General features: G+C 39.8%; 2 protein-coding genes across 2 annotated transcripts in view; both read left to right on the top strand.

The window, feature by feature from the left end:
• Positions 1-1752: 1752 nt before the first annotated feature.
• trir (telomerase RNA component interacting RNase) lies at positions 1753-5950 on the top strand. The gene is made up of 4 exons (XM_065278289.1): positions 1753-1869; positions 1971-2518; positions 2687-2764; positions 5532-5950. The coding sequence occupies exons 2-4, from the start codon at positions 2234-2236 to the stop codon at positions 5637-5639; spliced, it is 471 nt and encodes a 156-aa protein (XP_065134361.1). The 5' UTR covers positions 1753-1869; positions 1971-2233; the 3' UTR covers positions 5640-5950.
• A 10931-nt stretch (positions 5951-16881) lies between these two features.
• LOC135768931 (uncharacterized) overlaps positions 16882-20995 on the top strand; it is a 45053-nt gene continuing 40939 nt past the window's right edge. Inside the window, exon 1 of the mRNA XM_073814103.1 lies at positions 16882-16951. The gene's annotated coding sequence lies outside the window, so the exon portion shown is untranslated. The remainder of the gene's footprint in view (positions 16952-20995) is intronic.

Below are 20995 nucleotides of genomic sequence, written 5' to 3' on the forward strand. Positions count from 1 at the left end.
CTAGAACTTCGAACTAGACGCGCGAATGAGGCGAAATCGCGTCAACCACGTTGCGCTAAATGCCTCATTCGCGCCGCGAGACCTCCAGACACGTGTCAACGCGTCTTCACATTAGGTGTGTTCGAGATCATCCGGCGCTGCGCAGACCGATCGGCGAGGTTTGCCGCTTGCAGTCGAGGGAGGAACTGAAGACGGAGCCGTCAAGCCGGACACCTGCTGCTTGCCGTAGGGACGTGTGCGCCGTGTTTCCTTGTTTTTAATCGCGAATGAAGTGAATTAGATGCTGAACTTGATAAAACAAACCTTTTAATAAAAAGTTGCAACCAGAAACATTTTATATCGAATATTTTAATTGCTGCTTATACTGTATACCCGAAAATAACGGGAAACAAGCCTATATTATTAAAATACCAATAGAGTTTGTTATTTTCATTTTATTACACGACACAATACAACATATTTAAGCATATTAAAGTGTTTTTTCCTGTTTTAAAACATGAATTTATAATGTTTATTAGTGGAACTAAAGGTGGATTAAACTTGAAACGCACGCGATCGTTAGGTGTGTTCGACTTCATGCGGCGCTGCGCAGACCGATCGGCGGCTGACTTGAAGCAGTGCATTCCGGTTAGCAACTGCTGTAAGCCTCTTCAGTTCCACTCATGCTCATACACGGTCATTCAAAACAGTATAATTAACTTTTTATGTAGTTTACATTTTACAAATCATGTTTAATGCAATTAACCAAACAAACGACACGTGATCAGCCATGCTTGACGAAAATGCCGCAAACTACGGGAAGCACAGCGCATCTGACTTCACGTCTCCATTTTCAGCTCCTCCCCGCCAGCTAATCTCGCCGATCGGTTACATTCAGCCGATGTCGAATACACCTATAGACTTAACATTGAAATCACTCACGCTTGATGCCTCTACCGCCTCTGGTGAGAACGCAGCATAACAGTCTGTGTCTGGAAATGGGCGGAGCAAGTTTTGCCTTACTAGGCATTTCACTACTTCCTTGTTTTGGACCGTTTTAATTTTTAAAACCACGTTACTTTCAAGCAATTTATTTAAAAGATTTAATTAAAAATATATATTTACCATATATGAGATGCAATTATATTATATATAAATATTTAGGATTATTTCAGAGTGATTGAGAAACTTTTTGCCATTGAGATTTGTGTGTGTGCTTGTAAAATAATGTGAAAGGTTTTAAAGTTCAATGTATAGTTTATTATCCATTTGTTTGGTTGCGTCATAAATGATTAACAATATAAACTGAGCACAAATCTTTAATAATAATAATAATAATAATAATAATGGTTATAATAATTAAAACTACTAAAACTAAACAAAGAAAAACTTTTTCTAAAAAAAAAATCTATAGTGGAGTGAAAAAACAAAAATGTTTTTTTCTCTTAAGTAGCATAACACACTAGCTGTACCTGATCCAAATAAATACAATTAATTAAAAATACAAAATTCAAACTAAGTAAATAAAAAATAATAATAAGTTATGCAGGAACACACTGCTACTCCGCCCACTTCCGCCCTCTAGCGCTCTTATCCCAGACTGCGCTTGGCTGGGATTAAGATCACATTTTTAAGGTGTCACAAAACTGAGAAAACATTTAATATCAAACTTTAAATTATTGATTTAAATGATTGATAACTAATAAGAATATTTAATATATGTTCGTGACAAAACCTTGATTATTTTACGGACACTGCAGTTCATCATCCGGCCTGCAGGCGGAGGCGGCGCGTAACTGACGCACACAGACTCTGACCGCAGAGGAAACGTAACATGGCGGTGGGACGCTGAAACAAAACAAACCTGTGCTGAAAACCTTACAATTCACGGTGATTATCTGATGATTTAATCTATAATTCACCTGATCTGAGATTATAAACACACATGGACTCACTGTTCGATTAATTGCTTTATTTTTGTGTGTTTGCAGATGTGTTTGTGTTTCATCTGAAGACGCCGCGATACCTTAGGGTTATAGATTATAAAACAAACACGTTTATTGTTTTTTTCCCATCATTGTTGACTCGTTCACATTTAAATTGGACGTAAATCTTTATTCAACGCGTAAAGGGCGCTCGTGCCAAACAAATCTTAAATTTTTTGCAAATACACGACTACCGCACTGTATCACAGTGAAATTAAAGGAAAATACAAACCTTTACGTAATATTTTTAATTAAGAATAAAACTCAAAATGGAGAGAAAGCAGCGTCAATCAGACAAACATCGCCGTCGTCATCATCATCACGAGTCGTCCAGCAGCGACAGCGAGGAGTCCGGAGGCAGCAGCCCGGCTCACGATGCGCCTAAAACGGCCAACGCCTTCGCCAACGATGGCAGCTTCATGGAGATGTTCAAGAAGAAGATGGAGGAGGAAGAGAGGAAAAAGAGAGCGACTGAAGAGCAGGAGAAGATGAAGAGTTCTGCTTCGGAAGGACAAACGTCACAGGACAAGAAGCCATGTAGCATGACCAACTTTGTAAGGGGTTTGAATGGCAGTTGGGCCAGATGATTGCATTTAGTATAACACTAACACACGCATACACAAACATACACACACATGAATACACAGCAGTAATGGGTCTGTTCGGGTCCTGGCCGCTTCCCAAAGCCCGTGTAACGCTCTCAGTGTGTTCCCTTAACTCAGGTGGGCAAGCGGAGAGGAGGAGCCCGGTTGACTCTCAAGACCGGAATGGTGGCCAAGAAACAGAAACTCGATTCAGAGGTGAGAATGGAGGCAATGTTTATACAGAATCCAGAACATAACATATTTTTATATATTAATTTTGCTATTGAGTAATAATAGAGTGTTACAGGTACCATATTCAACACTTAAAGTGAAAGTTCACCCAAAATGAAAATTACCCCATGATTTGCTCACCCTTAATGTAAATGATTATCTTGTTCAAACAAACACAATTGGAGATATATTAGAAAATGTCCTGGCTGTTTCGAGCTTTATAATGGTAGTAAATGGTGCTTTTCCATCCATCCTTCACATAAGTAATCCCCACAGCTCCAGTGGGTTAATAAAGGCCTTCTGAGGGTAATTGATGCGATTTTGCAACTGTGCGTTCACACCAGTGACATGCATTCACACGGGGTGTAAGCTTTGACACTTCCCATTCACTTTTAATGGGTGACGTCATGCATTGCCAAACTGAATTGTGGATCCGTCGCCACCGCATCAGTGCCGTTGCTCGCGGCAGAAGTTGAACATTTCCCACCTTTTAAGCGGCAACGCGTGCGTCGGCCAATCAGATTGCCTTATGCAAATAACCTAGGCAAGCCAGCCAATTAGGTTTATGGAAGACCGGAGCATGTGTACCGGCCACTGTGATTGGCTGTTGGCCACGCTTCAGACAAGCCTCCCGTTAAGCGTTAACCGTGTGAATGTACTGTGAGAGAGGTCATTTTCAATGAGAGCCGTCAGCGAGCTCCGGCGACCAGCGGCTTGTCTTGGACGGTGTGAGCGTCGCGAAGGGTTTAAATCAGCTCAACTTTATAGTAATGAGTTATGACGCGGAAGGTGTAAACCAATAGAAGTCTTCGACTTGAGAGGATTCCACAGAATGCATTCGAGGTCCACTACAATTTTTCTATAACGCCGTTGTCGTTTTTGGTGCTATCGCTGGCGGTGGTGTTAAAGTACAAGTACAGTAAGAAATATCAACAACTTCACAAACTGGAATAATCAGCTTCCAGCAATGACCGAAGCGCATTCACAAGAGTTTCTAGTATATGACGTGTCTTTTATAGTTTAGATTATAAAAGTTTTTAAAATATTAATTTTTTACAAAAATACATCAATTGCCCTGTAGAAGGCTTTTATTAATCCGCTAAATCCTTGTGAATTATTTCTGTGAAGCATGGATGAAATCTTTTTGCAGCTGAAAACTGAAAAGAACAACGACCAAAAGTGGTACAGGCTTTGGGTACGCGGACGTTAAAAAAACTGCAAGAATATCATAAATATTTATAAGGGACTGTAAATATGATGGAGTTTTACCAATAATGGTTTTAGAAAAAACAGAAACAAATGAAGAAGTCGCCTACTTGAATGAAGAGATGACCAATTCAATATAAAGATTACAGGTCGCAATGATGAGTATTAAATGAGGCTACAGCCGCAAAACTGATTGCAGCGTGATAAATAACATCCAATTTATGGAGGACGGTTTTTGGAGCAGACCTGTAAAATACATTCCCATAATCCAGAATCGGAAGCACTGTCGTTTTAACCAAAAGCGGTTTTGAAGAATGTGTAAAAGAAGATTTATTACTATAAAGAAAACCAATACGAGATTTAACCTTTCCGAGCAATAGATTTATGTGAGTTTCGAATGATAACTTGCTGTCAAGCCGGATACCAAGGTATTTATAGCAATCGACATAGTTGACTGCAGAACCTTCCAGTGAGAAGATTTTAGGCAAATGTTCAATGTGTGTGAGATTTCTATTAAAAACCATACATTTTGGGTTTTTTTGCATTTAAAGGGATACTCCAATGTTTTGTCATATTTAACTATATTATTACCTTAACTAAGAAGAGTTGATACATACCTCTATCATCTTAGTGCGTGCACTTAATCGCTGTGGCGCACGGCGACACTTTGATAGCAATTAGCTTAGCCCAGTTCATTCAATGGTACCAAACAGAGAATTAGAAAAAAAGGCCAAACACATCAACGTTTTCCCTATTTGAAACAAGTAGTTATACAACCAAATATGGTGGCACCAAATAAAACGTAGCGCTTTTCTAAGGGGGTTATAAAGGGTAACTATAATGTATGGCGGAATAGCACTTTTGGGAGTACTTTGACTCGGCGCAGTGAAAAGTCACGCCTGAAAAATCCGCTCCCCTTTTCCCTCTCATAATGAGAGCGAGAGGGGAAGTTTTACGGTACAACACTGTTTAATTGATTTATGAAAAATAAGGCTTAAAGAACACAATGGTCCGATTCACGATTTTACATTTCCTTTGGTGTGTAAGTGTGTATTGGTACATGTTAACGATATGCATAAGGTACAAACCCCAAAGTAAACCTTGACATGACTTATCATCTCCAACATAATTAAGGAGCGTCACAGTTTCGGCTGACGTCAGAGGTGTGTTTGCTCGACGACGAAAAAGTATAAATAATAAACCGATGCGGAACCTACGCCGTCGCGGCCATGCCGTAGGACCTACACACAACTATAACGAGCCCGTAAGGGGCAGTTTTGTACCAAATTAGTGCAGTTCAGGAAGACAAGGATATCTGGATATACAAAAATGTACTTTTGTTTGCAATAAACCACGCGAACACATTGTTTTATACCAAATACACAAAATAATGTTGTTTTTTTAGCAATGAAATAGGAGAACTTTTAGAATTGATATGCCCACCCTTACTACTTTTACAAGGTGTCATATTTGCACACCTGTGCAATAATGCATGTGTTCTGGTTGTTATCTGTATGGGTATTAATGTTTGTGTTATTTGCTGTAGGCGGAGACAGGAAAAGGAGACGCCTGGACTAAATACATGGAAGAAGTGAAAAAGTATAAAGCTCATCAGTGTGGAGACGATGATAAAACCAGGCCGCTTGTCAAATAGACTGAACTGCTTCGACATACAGAAGATCCAGCATCTCTCCTAACTGCCAGATTATCATAACACATACATGCATCATTTTCCATTTTCTCCTTTACACGTTGCCTTTAGTGCTTGTTTCAAGGTTGACTTTTTCCTTTGTATCTTTTGATTGTTTTTTAGACTTAATTATTTTCGAGAAGTTATTTGCTGCATATTATTTTGTCTTTCGCATTAGAAAAATTTGATCTTATTGATATTTTGACCTCAACCTGTTTCGTACATTAATGTGTCCTGATCAAAGTTAAAATTGAAATTAAACTCGGATGACCACACACATTGTGTTTCGATTCAAAAATTCCCAGAGGGTTGTGTAATTTTTTCACCACACCATCTCACACATTTCTGATAAAATTCTTTCTATTTAATAATTTAAAGCCAGCGGAAAAAGGTTTTTTACTATCAAATAGTACATGGTATGATATGGTATTTCTGTGCAAGAAAAATCTGTATTTCTGTCTTGGTAGTGCCAGGATGGAGGTGAGTTTGTTAAAACAATCCCAGAGACCAAATAGACCTAAATCCTTATGTAGTACCCAAAGTAGTGTCTGACACATGACGTGTCTCATTTGACTTTTTAGTTTAGCAGTCAGGCCCCCTAAAATTCCACAATGCACTTCAAAAACTAGAATGCATTGTGATGCTTACTAAGTGCCTTTACTGAATGTCTCTTCAACAGTAATAGAATTGAAGCTGATAAGAAACTTTTTTGCCACTTAACGTGACATTCAAAGAAGTTAAATCTTTATTAAAAGTACCTAAGCACAATAGCTTGCATGGATTATGTACCATTTACAGAAAATGAAAGTTGTTTCAGATTTTGTATTTCAAAATTAAAGGCAGGCACATTTGATCCTGAAACATTTTTAGTTATGCTGGTTAAAAGTCTCCTCACATTCTGATAGCAATCACTATGTTAAGTTGTTTAAATGTATTTGTAGAAATGTATGTAATCTGTAAAAGTTTCAACCAATCATAGATCTCGGACCGAACGGACGTTGTCTTTTTGTCCCTCATCCGTAATTTGAATGCCACCCTGCAGCTTGTCCATGCAGACACCATCTATAGATGGATTTCAGTCACGTGACCTTCTACATCATGCCGCCATCTTTAGGACCTACCGAGTACCAGTAGGCTATTGACAAGCATTGGCTACCTTGCTACGATTTACGGATTTCTTATCTTTTACTGTCTATGATTCTTACGGATACAGTAAAGGGCTACGAAAGACAACATGTCGCATCTCGACTGTCATGAAAAGAAACGCTACTTTAAAAAAATATATCTTGGTTAGGGTGTGATGCCTTCGCGATCCCTGATGCGTTCTTCCAGCCGCTGTCCGCTGCTACCGAACTACCACTATTTTACAACATAAGAAGGCGCGACACAACATGAAACTTTGCTCGAAGTATCACCTGGATCTCTACACATGAACGCGTCGCGAGCATTGAGAACATTGTTTGTGTACACAGAGTTTACTAAAAATAAAGGTTTTGTACAACTGACTTTGGCTGTTATGGTGTCCGCTTGTCATCTCTGCCAGACGTAAATAATCGATTTCCGAAGGGGAATGAATGAATATCATATAAGGCTCCTTTTTCAACCTGAAGGTCAATATTGTTTTTCACTTGCGACAAAACAACGACTTATCCGTGCATTTTTATGGAACTATGCTTTAGGAGATATCAATCTTTACAATCCTCCCTCCTTACGTCGCAATTGGAGATCGATACATCTTGACTGGGAAGAAGGCGGCGAGCGGACGCCAAATCATCCAAAGTCAGTTGTTCAAAACCTTCTTTTTAGTTAACTCTCTGTTCACAAACAATGTTCTCAATGCTCGAGTTCACGTGTAGAGACATAGGCGATACTTTGAGCAAAATATCATGTTGTGTTGAGCCTTCTTAGTGTTGTTAAAATAGCGATTTTGATGCTCACAGCATATTGAAGGCATAGCTTCTAGTTCTTTTGCGACCACTTCAAGTCCTTAAAATGGCGGAAGACAAGTGAGTGACGTCAGCTGATATCCATGTATACGTCATCTGCGCGTTCAGGTGCGCTCACCTCCCGTCTGTAAACAGAGGAAGAATGACAAGGCTGAATCAAGCTTCTTTGCAGCTTCTTGTTGACGCTTTTCGTTACACCTTAAAAGACGCGACGCTTCCGTTTCTTTTTCATGCACAGCTTAGGGACTGTAGCACATTCATGCTGTTTTGAGAGATCATGTTTATTTTGTTACTGTGAGAGTAATATACATTTATAAATAAACAGAATAACAGAGTTATGAAAGAAAACTGTGTCAGAATGTAAAGATACACTAAAAATGTTAATGTAAAATGAAATTGTTAAACGTGTCATCTTTGGATTGCATTAATGAATGATCCCAATATATATGTCTTTGTGATGTTTGTGTGGGTGCGTGCCTGCTTACAAGTGTGTGTGAGTGTGAGCGCGCGCTTACGAGTGTGCGCGCTTGCGAGTTTGTGTGTGCGTGGTTGCGAGTGTGTGTGCGCGCGGGTGCGGGTGTGTTTGTTTGAAGTTTGCAGTTGACTCTAGAAATGATGAAGAGAGGCTGGCTGAGTAGATTATCACTCCCTCTCACCATTCTCAAATTTACTGTGCCAGAAAATTTGTCCCACAAGACATCTTCACCTTAAGCAGTTACAGTAGCACATTTGCTCCGACCTTGCTGTTTTAAAGTACAGTATTGTATAGTGCAATATCCCACACTAGGGTTTAACAGGCTTAACTGTGTAATTGTCTATCACCATGCCAGAATTATTTACAGCAGCATTTTAAAGTTATGGTCCCATGAACTTGGAATTTTTCACAATACAGTAAAAAACACTGCATTTTAACCTATTTCTTGGTCGCCCTCTGGGGTGCGCTATGCCCTATGGGACCATAACCTGAAAATGCTGCTGTAAATAAGTCTGCATTTTGGCATGATGATAGACAGAAGCACTGTGACCCTGCAGTAAAAGTTTAAACGCACCCCAAAGAGCAGCTCAGATATAGTGCCTACAACTGAGCTGACAATGCAATGGGTCTTTAAAATAATTTGAGAGTGTTATGTATAAGCAATAATTTGTATAATTAAATTTGAGAATGGTGAGAGGGAGTGATAGGGTCTCTTCAAGAAATCTACTCTCATCTCCACAGTTTGAAGCAGCCAGCCTCTCTTCTCTATGTAGATTCATCATTTCTAGAGTCATCTACAAACTTCAAACAAACACGCGCACACACTTGTATATAACATGTATATACTTGTATATAACAAGACATATATATTGGGATCATTTTTCAATCCTAAAATGACACGTTTAACAATTTCATTGTACATTAACTTAGTGTATCTTTACATTCTGACACTCAGTTTTCTTTCAAAACTCTGTTATTCTGTTTATTTTCAAATGTATATTACTCTCAGAGTAACAAAATAAACATCACTCAAAACAGCATGAATAAGAGATAATTATTAAAAAGAAGGACAATCCCGGTAAAACCGGGACAGGTGGCAACCATAGCTGCAGGAGGCAAAGGATCTAAAAGGGTAGTTGAACTGTTTATTTTTTTGGTAAGGTAGGTAAGCGATATGTTTGTATTGAGATGGATTCAGATATTCTACTTTGGTGAAACATTGTGTTGCTTATGAAATTTGTGTTCGTTACGGATTAGCGTAACAATATAGTTACTACATCTACACAACCGTGTGCTTTAACTAATGCTGATGTAAACCAGTTGTTTATGTTGGGTATTTTAGTAATGTTATTCACTTTGTACTGCAAAGTTTTCTCACTGGTGAATGAGATGTGACCGTCTGATCTGTGCGATCTGTTGCAGGTGTTTTGAGTTAATTAGCTGATTACAGTGTAGCACCAGGTGTCTTCAGTATTGAACCTTTTCACAATATTCTAATTTTCTGAGGCCTTGTCCACACAGATACAGGTATTTTTATAACCGTGCATTTTTTACGCGGTTCGGACGTTCGTCCACACGGAAATGTGGTATCAGTTCACTGAAAATTATATCACCGCCTGGTGGTGTGGCATGTTCTTGACAGCGCGTGATACCGTGTTTATGCGTTTTCATGTAGGCAGAGATTTCTTTTAAAACGAGCAATGTAAAGCACAGGAGGAAAATTGTGTCTCCGTGTGGACTAGGCCTGAGATACTGAATTTGGGATTTTTCTTTGTTGTCAGTTATAATCATCAAAATTAAAAGAAATAAAAATTTGAATTATATCAGTCTGCACTGTAAAAAAAATCTGTAGAAATTACAATGATATTGCAGCTGGGTTGCCGGTAATTTACCGTAGATTAACATTTATGTTATTTACTGGCAAGAGTTTGTTCAAAGTTAAATAATTTTTAAATATTAACAAGTCTTTATTTTTACAGAATAAAACTATACAATAACAGCCTCATGCAAAGCATTCTGGGAACCAGAAATCATCATCAACCTTTTTCTGTTTTTTGCTTCAGATTTTGTTTCCCAGAATGTTTTGCTTGGTGCTGTTTTTTAGTTTTACTCTAAGATAAAGACTTGTAAATGTTTAATGTTCATTTAACTTTGAACAAAATGTTGCCAGTAAAAAACATAAATTTAAATCTACAGTAAATTACCGGCAACCCAGCTGCAATTTCTACGGATTTTTTACAGTGTGTGTGTAATGAATGAATATAATATAAATGGTTAACTTTTTGAATAGAATTAGTGAATTAAATCAACTTTTTGATAACATTCTAATTATATGACCAGCCTCTTTCTTTATTGTCAAAAATGAATACTAAAATTTATAAGCTGAGCTTATTTTTTTCTCTACTAACAATATCAAAGGGTTTGGTGCTAAATATGGTTCTGTGTGGAAGCGACAGAACATTAAAAGTCTCCATGTCAAAGCTGATGATGAAGGAGAGCAGCAAAGGATCAGACTGTATGAGGAGAGAGATGGAGGTGTGCAGAGGTGTATACTAAAGTATTTTTACTTTCTACATAAAAGTAAATTTTCTTGTATTCATATTTTATTAGTGTTTTTCTTTGAAAAACATACATTCCAAAGCATATTATCATAATTTTTACTCCACTACATTTCATAATTTCAAGTTTGTGGTTTATATTTAATATTTAAGCACATTAAACATCTAGTAGATTTTGTTACTTTTGCTTAAGAAAGTAAAAGTACACAATTTTTATGTAATTAGGAATTAAATCAATTTTAATATGCAATATAAAAGGAATACACAGTATGATTCTATGCTTTAGAATGTAGTGAACATTTTTTAGTAAAGTAAGAAAAAATTGTTCCCAAGACAAACACTCTGATAAAGCACAGACGCTTGGATAATGTAACTGAAATACTTAAGTAGCATACACCTCAAACTAATGGAACTTTAGCTTGATTACTTGAGTTGATTTACTGGTTTTATCATGTGCCGGGTCATGTTTGTTATGGAATTTTGTTTAAGAAAAGTTCCCTCCTCCACCCACCTAAACACAATGAAAAGAAACTTCTTCCTTGTTCAACGGCACCTTAACTCACAGGTAGAACGCACATCTTTATAACTTTATTATAACTTATATTTTTTGCAATGTAATACACATAATAAAAATTTATAACACTGTACTAATATATAAACTATATATATAGTTGTTTATATGTATATGTTTATATGTATATGTGTGTGTGTGTGTGTGTGTGTGTGTGTGTGTGTGTGTGTGTGTGTATATTATACTTTAATATGTTATACTATATGGTTTTATGTTAAGCTATATGTGTGAGGATTTAAACCAGGAAATGAACCCAAATGCAGACAGACTACAAAATAATAATTTATTGACAAACAGGGGAAAAACAAAGACCCACGAGGGGGTAAAACAGGACAGGATCACACTACACTAAACTAACATAAAACTAAACATGAATCAACATTTAACTACAAACAACAAACTAGACTGAATGTACTGATACTCACAAATACAAGACTCTGGAACACGACAGGGAATGTAACAAGACGAACGCGCTCTGGACAACAAACACAAGGACTCTTAAATAGGGAGAAAGTAAATTACATACACCTGGAAAATAATCACGAGTAAGGGATCGGGGAAAAAGTGACGAGACCTGGGAAATGTGTGGTCAGAAAAAACCAATACAAAAACCACACATTTCCCACATAAAACATGGTACTGCCAGGACCCCGAACACAAAGACTAGATGTAATAAAACAGATGATTTCGGACGGATCCTGACAGTAGCCCCCCCTTAAAGAGCGGAACACAAGAGTTCAAAGGGGGTGGTCCAGGGTGGGAGGGTGGGAAAGGAGTCTGGGTAAACTTGGGGAGAGTTCTGGACGGTTCATGGCCGAAAATGGCAAAATCTGGCTGGGGGTGCGCTGGCTGCGGCCACGGCTGGGGGTGCGCTGGCGTCGAACACGGCTGGGGGAGCGCTGGCGTCGAACACGGCTGGGGGTGCGCTGGCAACGAACACGGCTGGGGGTGCGCTGGCGTCGAACACGGCTGGGGGTGCGCTGGCGTCGAACACGGCTGGGGGTGCGCTGGCGTCGAACACGGCTGGGGGTGCGCTGGCGTCGAACACGGCTGGGGGTGCGCTGGCGTCTGCGTCGACGGCTCTGTGCGCTCCGGCGGCTGCGTCGACGGCTCTGTGCGCTCCGGCGGCTGCGACGGCGGCTCTGTGCGCTCCGGCGGCTGCGACGGCGGCTCTGTGCGCTCCGGCGGCTCTGTGCGTTCCGGCGGCTGCTCCGGCGGCTCTGTGCGCTCCGGCGGCTGCGACGGCGGCTCTGTGCGCTCCGGCGGCTGCGACGGCGGCTCTGTGCGCTCCGGCGGCTGCGTCGGCGGCTCGGTGCGCTCCGGCGGCTGCGTCGGCGGCTCGGTGCGCTCCGGCCGCTGCGTCGGCGGCTCGGTGCGCTCCGGCCGCTGCGTCGGCGGCTCGGTGCGCTCCGGCGGCTGCGTCGGCGGCTCGGTGCGCTCCGGCGGCTGCGTCGGCGGCTCTGGGCGCTCCGGCGGCTGCGTCGGCGGCTCTGGGCGCTCCGGCGGCTGCGTCGGCGGCTCTGGGCGCTCCGGCGGCTGCACCGGCGGCTCTGGCGGCTGTGTCGGCGGTTCTGTGCACTCTGGTGGCTGAGCAAGATCCCCCTTCCTCCTGTTCTTCCTTCGAGGTCGCGGAGCAGAAAGTGGATGAGGTGGTGCTCTTAAGTCGGAGGAGGACCCCCCAGACGAAGACTCCCAGGAGATCCTCCTCTCACGCTTCCCTCGAAGGGACAGAGGTGGGGAGCGGCTCTCTGGAGCCGGAGGAGAAAGTTCAGGGTCGCCGAACCCCCACATCCCAACGGTTCTTCCCTCTCGGATGGACTGAAGTCGATGGGGTTCGGCGGTTCGGGTCGGGTTCCGCCTGACGTTGACTTCGGGTCCGCATACGAGCGGGTCATAAAACTCGTAACCCGACTCATATGCGGGACAGGAACCCCTTCCCCGTCTCGCCAGGCGACTACCGGTGTACATGTCTGCTGGGTTCTTTGTTGGCGCGTTCGTAATGTGAGGATTTAAACCAGGAAATGAACCCAAATGCAGACAGACTACAAAATAATAATTTATTGACAAACAGGGGAAAAACAAAGACCCACGAGGGGGTAAAACAGGACAGGATCACACTACACTAAACTAACATAAAACTAAACATGAATCAACATTTAACTACAAACAACAAACTAGACTGAATGTACTGATACTCACAAATAGTGATGTGACATCTGAAGCGAAGCTCCGGAGCTTGTGTCGAGCAAAAAGGGGCGTTCCAGATGAAGCCCCGATTCGAGGCTTGTATCGTTTCCGTGAAAATCACGTGACGATGACAAACGAGGCCTCGTTTTCTGTTGAATACGTCATTGCTTCACTCAGAGTATCGCCTCCGGATAAAAATGGTTCGAAACTCGCGCCTCTTGTGGGTTTTGCAGTACGTTGCATTGGTGTTGAGGTGTTGGTTGTACGTATGGCGAGTTTGTAGTTATCATTATATATCATAGCCTGTATTATATATTATATTACACTTAGTTTAGTAGATTATTAGAGTAAATTATACATAGCCTTGGAAAGTAGATCATTAGAGTAAATTAGCATATATCTAGTTCTAATACCTATAACACGTAATTATTTTGCTATATATATTATGATATATATATATATATATATATATATATATATATATATATATATATATATATATATATATATATATATATATATATATATATATATAGCCTATATTAGTATTAGTTTTATTATTATATATAGTATTGCTGTTATTATTATTTTTATTATTATTATTATTATAAGACTGGACTAGGAGGACTGAGGATCCATTGGGATATTGAAACAAACAGAAGCTCCAATATCCCAATTTATATAAGCTGGCACTGACCGTCTTATGTTGTCCAGCATCATCAGTGCCCTCTGAAAGGGTGTTTTCTATGGTTTGAGAGGAGCTTTCTAAAAAGAGAAACCGCTTCAGTCCAAATACTGTTAAAAAACTTGTTTTAAATAAAAAACAGTAAACACTTTTCCGTGTTGCAGTTTGCTGTTTCACACTTCCAGTCCCATAAGCATTGCACTATTGCACCCCTCAGTTCAATAAGCATTGCACTATTGCATTCCCAGTCAGCACTGCACTCATAATTTATTTACACTCATTCGGGGCATTCACGGTTATCAATAACCCAAAGAACTACTGAATAGTTTAACACAAAGTTGTGTTTGTATGAGTTGTGTGTACATAGGTTAACACAAGCAGAGTAAAATACTTTATTTAAAACACAGGCAATAAATAAAGCCCACACCATGAAAATTTGGTTGCTCAGAATGAATAGATTTGTGTGCAATACATTGCTTTCCACAGCAGGTGTCACTAGAGAGCACACTGTTCATGAGGCTTCGGGTAACTGAACCTTTTGGCGAACCAATGGGCTGGAAAGCCTCAGTGGTTCAGGAAGCCTCATTTGGCCATCACTACTCACAAATACAAGACTCTGGAACACGACAGGGAATGTAACAAGACGAACGCGCTCTGGACAACAAACACAAGGACTCTTAAATAGGGAGAAAGTAAATTACATACACCTGGAAAATAATCACGAGTAAGGGATCGGGGAAAAAGTGACGAGACCTGGGAAATGTGTGGTCAGAAAAAACCAATACAAAAACCACACATTTCCCACATAAAACATGGTACTGCCAGGACCCCGAACACAAAGACTAGATGTAATAAAACAGATGATTTCGGACGGATCCTGACAATATGTATAGTTAAATTAAATGTAGTGGCTTTCATTATTTTGTCTTTAATGGAAATCTTTGTGTCTGTTTTCAAGGTTTGCGTAAACGTATTAGGTATAGTGTTAAGTATACACTTTAAAAGCAAAAATTAGCTTTTATTGTAAAGAGTTTTTTTATTGTACCCACCTTATGTCCAACTTTACGATTAACGTATATGTCAACTGCAACACAAATGCAAAATTTTACAACTAGACATGTTTTTTAAGCTTGCATTACTTATTAAATGCAAATGCAAAAAATTGTAATCAGAATCAAAACACTTGGGTAATAAAAACCTGTTCGTCCTGTTTTATTGAGGCAGCAACATTCCAAAACTGAAAACACCCACTGCTCTGCACATTTTGTATGTCTCTCTCATCTGACACGATCAGTTCAGTTCATGAGATCTATTCTAATGGGCCAATGATTTGAATGAGTTGTGTTAAATAAGGGAGACATACAAAATGTGCAGAGCAGTGGGCCTCCAGGAATAATGTTGAGAACCACTGTGTTACACAATGTAGTGCTTTTGGTTGTTAGCTATATTTTCTGAGGTTTGATTAAACAGAATTTGATAAATTGGTGCATTTTATAAAATGTCATAAAACCGGCACTATCTTGTGCCCCACAGTTTTAGAACCACTTGTCTACAGTATAATTTGCCTTTTTAACCCTGCCCAAATAATCCTGAACACAGAATGGTGAAAAACTCTTTAACGATCTAAAGGGCTTTTCACACTGCGCTTAACCCTGGGTAATCTTCGTTCTAAACCTTGCTTTTAAGGCTGTTTTAAGGATCGTTTCACACTTGGAATTCAGGGGCCTCATTTATAAAGCGTGCGTACGCACAGATTTGATCGTAAAGTTTGCGTACGCAAAAATCCACGGCAAAGTCCATATTTATAAAAACTGTATTTGACGTGGAAAAGTGCTTAGCGCCACGTCAGGGTCTGAGCAGATGTACGCACTTTTGCTTTTCTGATTGCTGCAGGTTTTTGTAAATATAAGCCAATCTTGTTGCTCGAAATTTGGTTTAAACATTGAGAAGTGCTCTTTTATATGTCTGTGACATTAATTAGGCATCGTTTAAAGGCGGAGATCTGAAACTGCTCGGCTGCGCACAAGTTTAAGTTCATTTGCGATTTATAGATTTGAAAGGGGTACGCTTGTTTTCTGCGCGTACGTTCAGTTTATGAATCACACGTACACATTTTTGTTAAATGATCGTAAGATCAAATTTAGGATGGTTTTTACGCAGCATTTTATAAATAAGGCTCCAGGGTTATCCCTAAAATTAACCCAGGGTTATGAAATCCTGCTCTGAAGCAGAGTTAACACCTCTTTTGTGCAGTTAACCCTGCATTGCAGTGCCAAACGCACGCAGTGTGAACGAAGTAGGGTAAGAATGTTATGACCCCAATTAAACACAGCTGAAGTAGCTAATCAATATGTTCAGGGTTGCTTGATAATTACAGATAGGAGCAGGGTTAGATACCCTTGATGCAAGGTTTAGGAATGCACAGTATGAAATGTCAGATTATGAATACCCAGGGTTCTCTTTTAATCCCTAGTAAAGTATAAACAGTGTGAAACGTGAAACAGATAACCCAGGATTCTGTTAAAATAACCCAGGGTTAACTATTTCAAGTGTGAAAAGCCCTTAACTCTTTTCGCGTGTTTCAGCAATTCATTTATAATGTATAATGTGTTCAGAAACAATTTTCAAGATTGACTTTAAGGCAGAACATAGCCACTCAAATGACATAACACAGCTATTGCTTTTCTTGCAGGTTCTCAGATACTTATTTAATTAAGCCAGACAGTTTTTTCAACATAATTGAATGTTATTTATTCAGCAGTCAATGGCAGTACTCAGAACATCTGATATTTGGTATGAACTGCAAAACTGAACAGAAACACTGACAACCCAATGGCCTACAGTGAACACAGACGTGAGTAAAAAAGTCTACAGCTACACCTTTATTAAACGCATTGCAGAATTTAAATTATGTACTTGCATTACATGATATTTGTAATTTGATTACAAAATGCAAATTCCATTAAAGGTGAAGTAAGCATTTTTTGAAAAACGTTTTGGAAAACTTTGTGAGTCCTAGAACCAAAACACATTTGTAGCCAATCAGCCGTAAGGGGCTTGTCTACTAACGATGGGGAGGATTGAGCATTCAGTTCTATTAATCCTCTATGGAGTTCTAGCAAATACTGTTGACCTGTCAACCAAGGACACTGTCTTGTACTACTGCATGTCTTTGAAGCCTGTTTCAAAGCGTGTGAGGAGAGCGTTTGCCGCGTGTGGCTATCAGAGGTGTCAAGTAACAAAGTATTTGTACAAATACTATATGTTACCTTACTTAAGTAGACATTTTGGGTATCTATACTTTATTGCAGTTATTATTTTTCAGCCGAATTTTTACTTCTACTACTTACATTTTCACAAATTATTTGTACTTTCTACTCCTACATTTTAAGAATAGCCTCGTTACTACTATTTTATTTCAGTTTGTTTTCATTCCAGCTTGTCATCGTTCAAAAAAATAATTTATTTTGACAGCACTAATGTTTATTTTATATAGACAAGTATACAAAGGTAATTGTTAATATGCCTGCCCTGGGTACACCAGTGCCTAAGCTTTTGTCCTTAATGGCATATTTTTCCTTACATTACTTTTATACTTTAAGTAGTTTTAAAATCAGTACTTTTACACTTTTACTTGGGTACAAAGCTTGAGTTGATACTTCAACTTCTACATAACCCAAGTACCCAGGTGAAAAAGTAGTACACTTCCATAGTGTACTTAAAGTGCTTTATTTTCGCACACTAATTTTGTACTTAATATACTAAAAATTCATCTTTAGTACTTCTTAAGATGTTCTTAAAATCATCTAAGTGTACTTCACTGTGCTATTTTGAGACACCATAAATATGAACTAAAATGTGCTAAAAATGTATTTAAAAAATGTATTTAGATACCACTTTTAGTAAACTTGAACCCATCTTTGTATGAAAGTTGAGTTCAAGTTTAATTCAAGTGTTGAGTAAATACATTTTTTAATACAGAGATAGTATGTTAAAAATGCATTTTAGTTCATATTCATGGTGTCTCAAAATAGCACAGTGAAGTACACTTAGATGATTTTAAGAACATCTTAAGAAGTACTAAAGATGAATTTTTAGTATATTAAGTACAAAATTAGTGTGCGAAAATAAAGCACTTTAAGTACACTATGGAAGTGTACTACTTTTTCACCTGGGTATGTATACTTCTTCTGAGTAATGAATATAAATACTTTTGACACCAGTGGTGGCCATGGTGCTTTCACGCCGGCTTAGGGTGACCAGCTCCAGTCAGACAAAATGTGGGACAAGTAGCATGGTAAAGTGGGACAATGTGGGACAGACGTAATAACTTTAAACTTAAGATATATTGTCTATCTTATTTACAAATAAACATTTATTAAACCCACCGACCAAAAGATTAAGACACTACCATGCCCCACAGAAAAACTGCTTTTGCATAAAATGCAAAAAGCTACCCTGCTTCGACCATCTACAGGTCTTAACCAAGAGTATGTTGCGGTCCATTCGCTATTAAAGGTGCATCGTCTCTCTATCGTGGCCACACTGGCCATGGCTGCTTAACCTGACATAGAGATGGGAAAAGTACATCTTTGCTCAAGTAGAAGTACAGATACTCGTGTTTAAAAATACTCTGGTAAAAGTTAAAGTACGGACTACACTTTTTACTTAAGTTAAAGTAAAGAAGTATGGGCTCTCACATGTACTTTCACGAGTTCGCCCTTACATCTAATTTGATTGCGAAAGTAAGCATATTTTGGCGTGCTATCCCGGGGGAGGGCTCTGGATCCGGAGTGAAGCTCAAACTCCGAATCCGGGCTATGGCCCGAACCTGGAGAACTCCCTCATCCCAAAGTGGGTAGGAACAGATTAGAGTGGCGAGTTGAGGTAGTGGAGGGATGTCGAAAAAAGTTCTTGAGACTGAGGTAGGTAGGATGTCTGTATATGTAGTGTTTGGCTGATTACCTAATGAGACGCACCTGTTCTGAATTAGTTAATTATCTGATCGTGCTCCGCCCGAACCTTGTTAATAAAACATAATTTCACGAGTTAGCCCTTACATCTAATCTGATTGTGAAAGTAAGCATATTTTGGCGTGCTGTCCTTGGGAAGGGCTCTGGAACCGTAGTGAAGCTTGAACTCCGAATCTGGGGTATGGCCCTAACCTGGAGAACTCCCCAAAGGAAGCGTGATGCATAGGACAGCAGGCGGAGAGTATGAATATTTCTGATTGCCCCCCAAAATATGTGTGTTGAGAAAAATGCCGGCCGAATGGGAGAGCCTGTGTAGTACTCGATAGGAGCTGCGGCTCGCAGCTTTGGACTTACGAGCCCTACTTGCGCTAGAAGAGGAGCAATAATGCAATGCACATAAATGCTGTGGGCAGAGTAACACATTTGATGGTGGGCTCCTGCTGCACCCGAAGGGAGCCAGCAGCTCTGCTGCACCGGGAGGGGATCCCTGCCCGTCGCAGAGCATGGCATAGCTCAAACGGGGGGTTCGCCCTGCGACCAAAGGGAGCCATGGGTCTGCTGCACCGGGAGGGGAGCGCTGTCCGATGCTGGATAGGCAAGTAATTAAAGCGCCCGTCGCAAAGCATGGCATAGCTCAGACGGGGGGTTTGCCCTGCGACCGAAGGGAGCCGTGGGTCTGCTGAACCAGGAGGGGAGCCCTGTCTAATGCTGAATACGCAAGGAGATTTGAAGTGCGGTTGCCGCATCAGTCGGAGGGCTCCTGCTGCAGCCGAAGGAATCCGTGTGTCTGCTGCACCGGGAGGGGAGCCCTGTCCGATGCTGAAAGGTAAGGAGAAAATAAAATAAATAAAATAAAAATAAAATGATAAGATGAGTTGTGACTTATGTATAGGAAATTATGGCCTGTTGTGATGGGAGTAAATGTTTAACCAATCAGAGCTGCATGGGCCTCTTAAAGTGAGGATGAGTATACCTGATGTAGCTTTTGAAAGCTTTTGGCCGATTTTTTGTCTGATTTTTTTAGCTTCCGTTAACTCTGTGAGTTTCACGTCTTTGTAAACGAAAGTTTAAAGAGCACCAATTATGCTAATAAATTGGCACGTTAGCACGTTATTGCAATATCCCATAGTACATACATGTTATTAAAACTTGAACTAATGCATTGTGAGTCTTATAAATTGCTTACATACCTCACCGATTTCCCACTGTCTGGAAAACGCTCGGTTTAGTTCCTGTCTCCGCCTCCCAAAATGTCTAGTGTAATCGGATTGGTCAGATGACTACTCAACTGTTATTGGTCAGCTGGGTTCGGCGTGTGTTTGAAAGGTTACGCCCCTGACTACGTGTGGGTTGACACAGATTCTGACTGAGAGTCACAGCCTCAGAGGCAACGTAAACAAGCGTTATATTTCTCTATAAACGATGGTGTCTGTACTGGCTTACCACTTCGAGCTCGATCCAGAGAGTTCAGAAGGCCGTTACGATATAAACGATCTCCGTCAATGAATGCGATTGGATTTAACTTTTTTAGGTGTCCTTAGCTCTGCCAGAATGCTAAACGAAGACGAAAATGTGTTGCAAAGACATCCAAAAGGTAATTATAACGTACTACATAACTATATGGAAACACCAAATGTAGCACATAGAAAGTATTTGTTGAAATGATTATAAAACGATTTCACTTGGTAATTTCTACATTATTTTACTCTAGTAAAATTTATTATAAAAGACTGCTTACATACTGTATTACTGTGCAAACTATATGGAAACACCAAATGTAGCACATATAAAGTATTTGTTGAAATGATTATAAAACGATTTCACTTGGTAATTTCTACATTATTTTACTATAGTAAACTTAATTATAAAATACTGCTTACATACTATTTTACTGTGCAAACTATATGGAAACACCAAATGTAGCA

The sequence above is a fragment of the Paramisgurnus dabryanus genome, chromosome 3 (assembly GCF_030506205.2).
Source record: "Paramisgurnus dabryanus chromosome 3, PD_genome_1.1, whole genome shotgun sequence".
In the NCBI taxonomy this organism is placed as follows: domain Eukaryota; kingdom Metazoa; phylum Chordata; class Actinopteri; order Cypriniformes; family Cobitidae; genus Paramisgurnus; species Paramisgurnus dabryanus.

Bases quoted from the DNA above. Each gene is read 5' to 3' on its own strand.
- trir (XM_065278289.1), top strand. From the start codon at position 2,234: ATGGAGAGAAAGCAGCGTCAATCAGACAAACATCGCCGTCGTCATCAT. The intron at 2,519-2,686 runs GTAAGGGGTTTG...CCCTTAACTCAG, and splicing joins CATGTAGCATGACCAACTTT to GTGGGCAAGCGGAGAGGAGG. The intron at 2,765-5,531 runs GTGAGAATGGAG...TATTTGCTGTAG, and splicing joins AACAGAAACTCGATTCAGAG to GCGGAGACAGGAAAAGGAGA.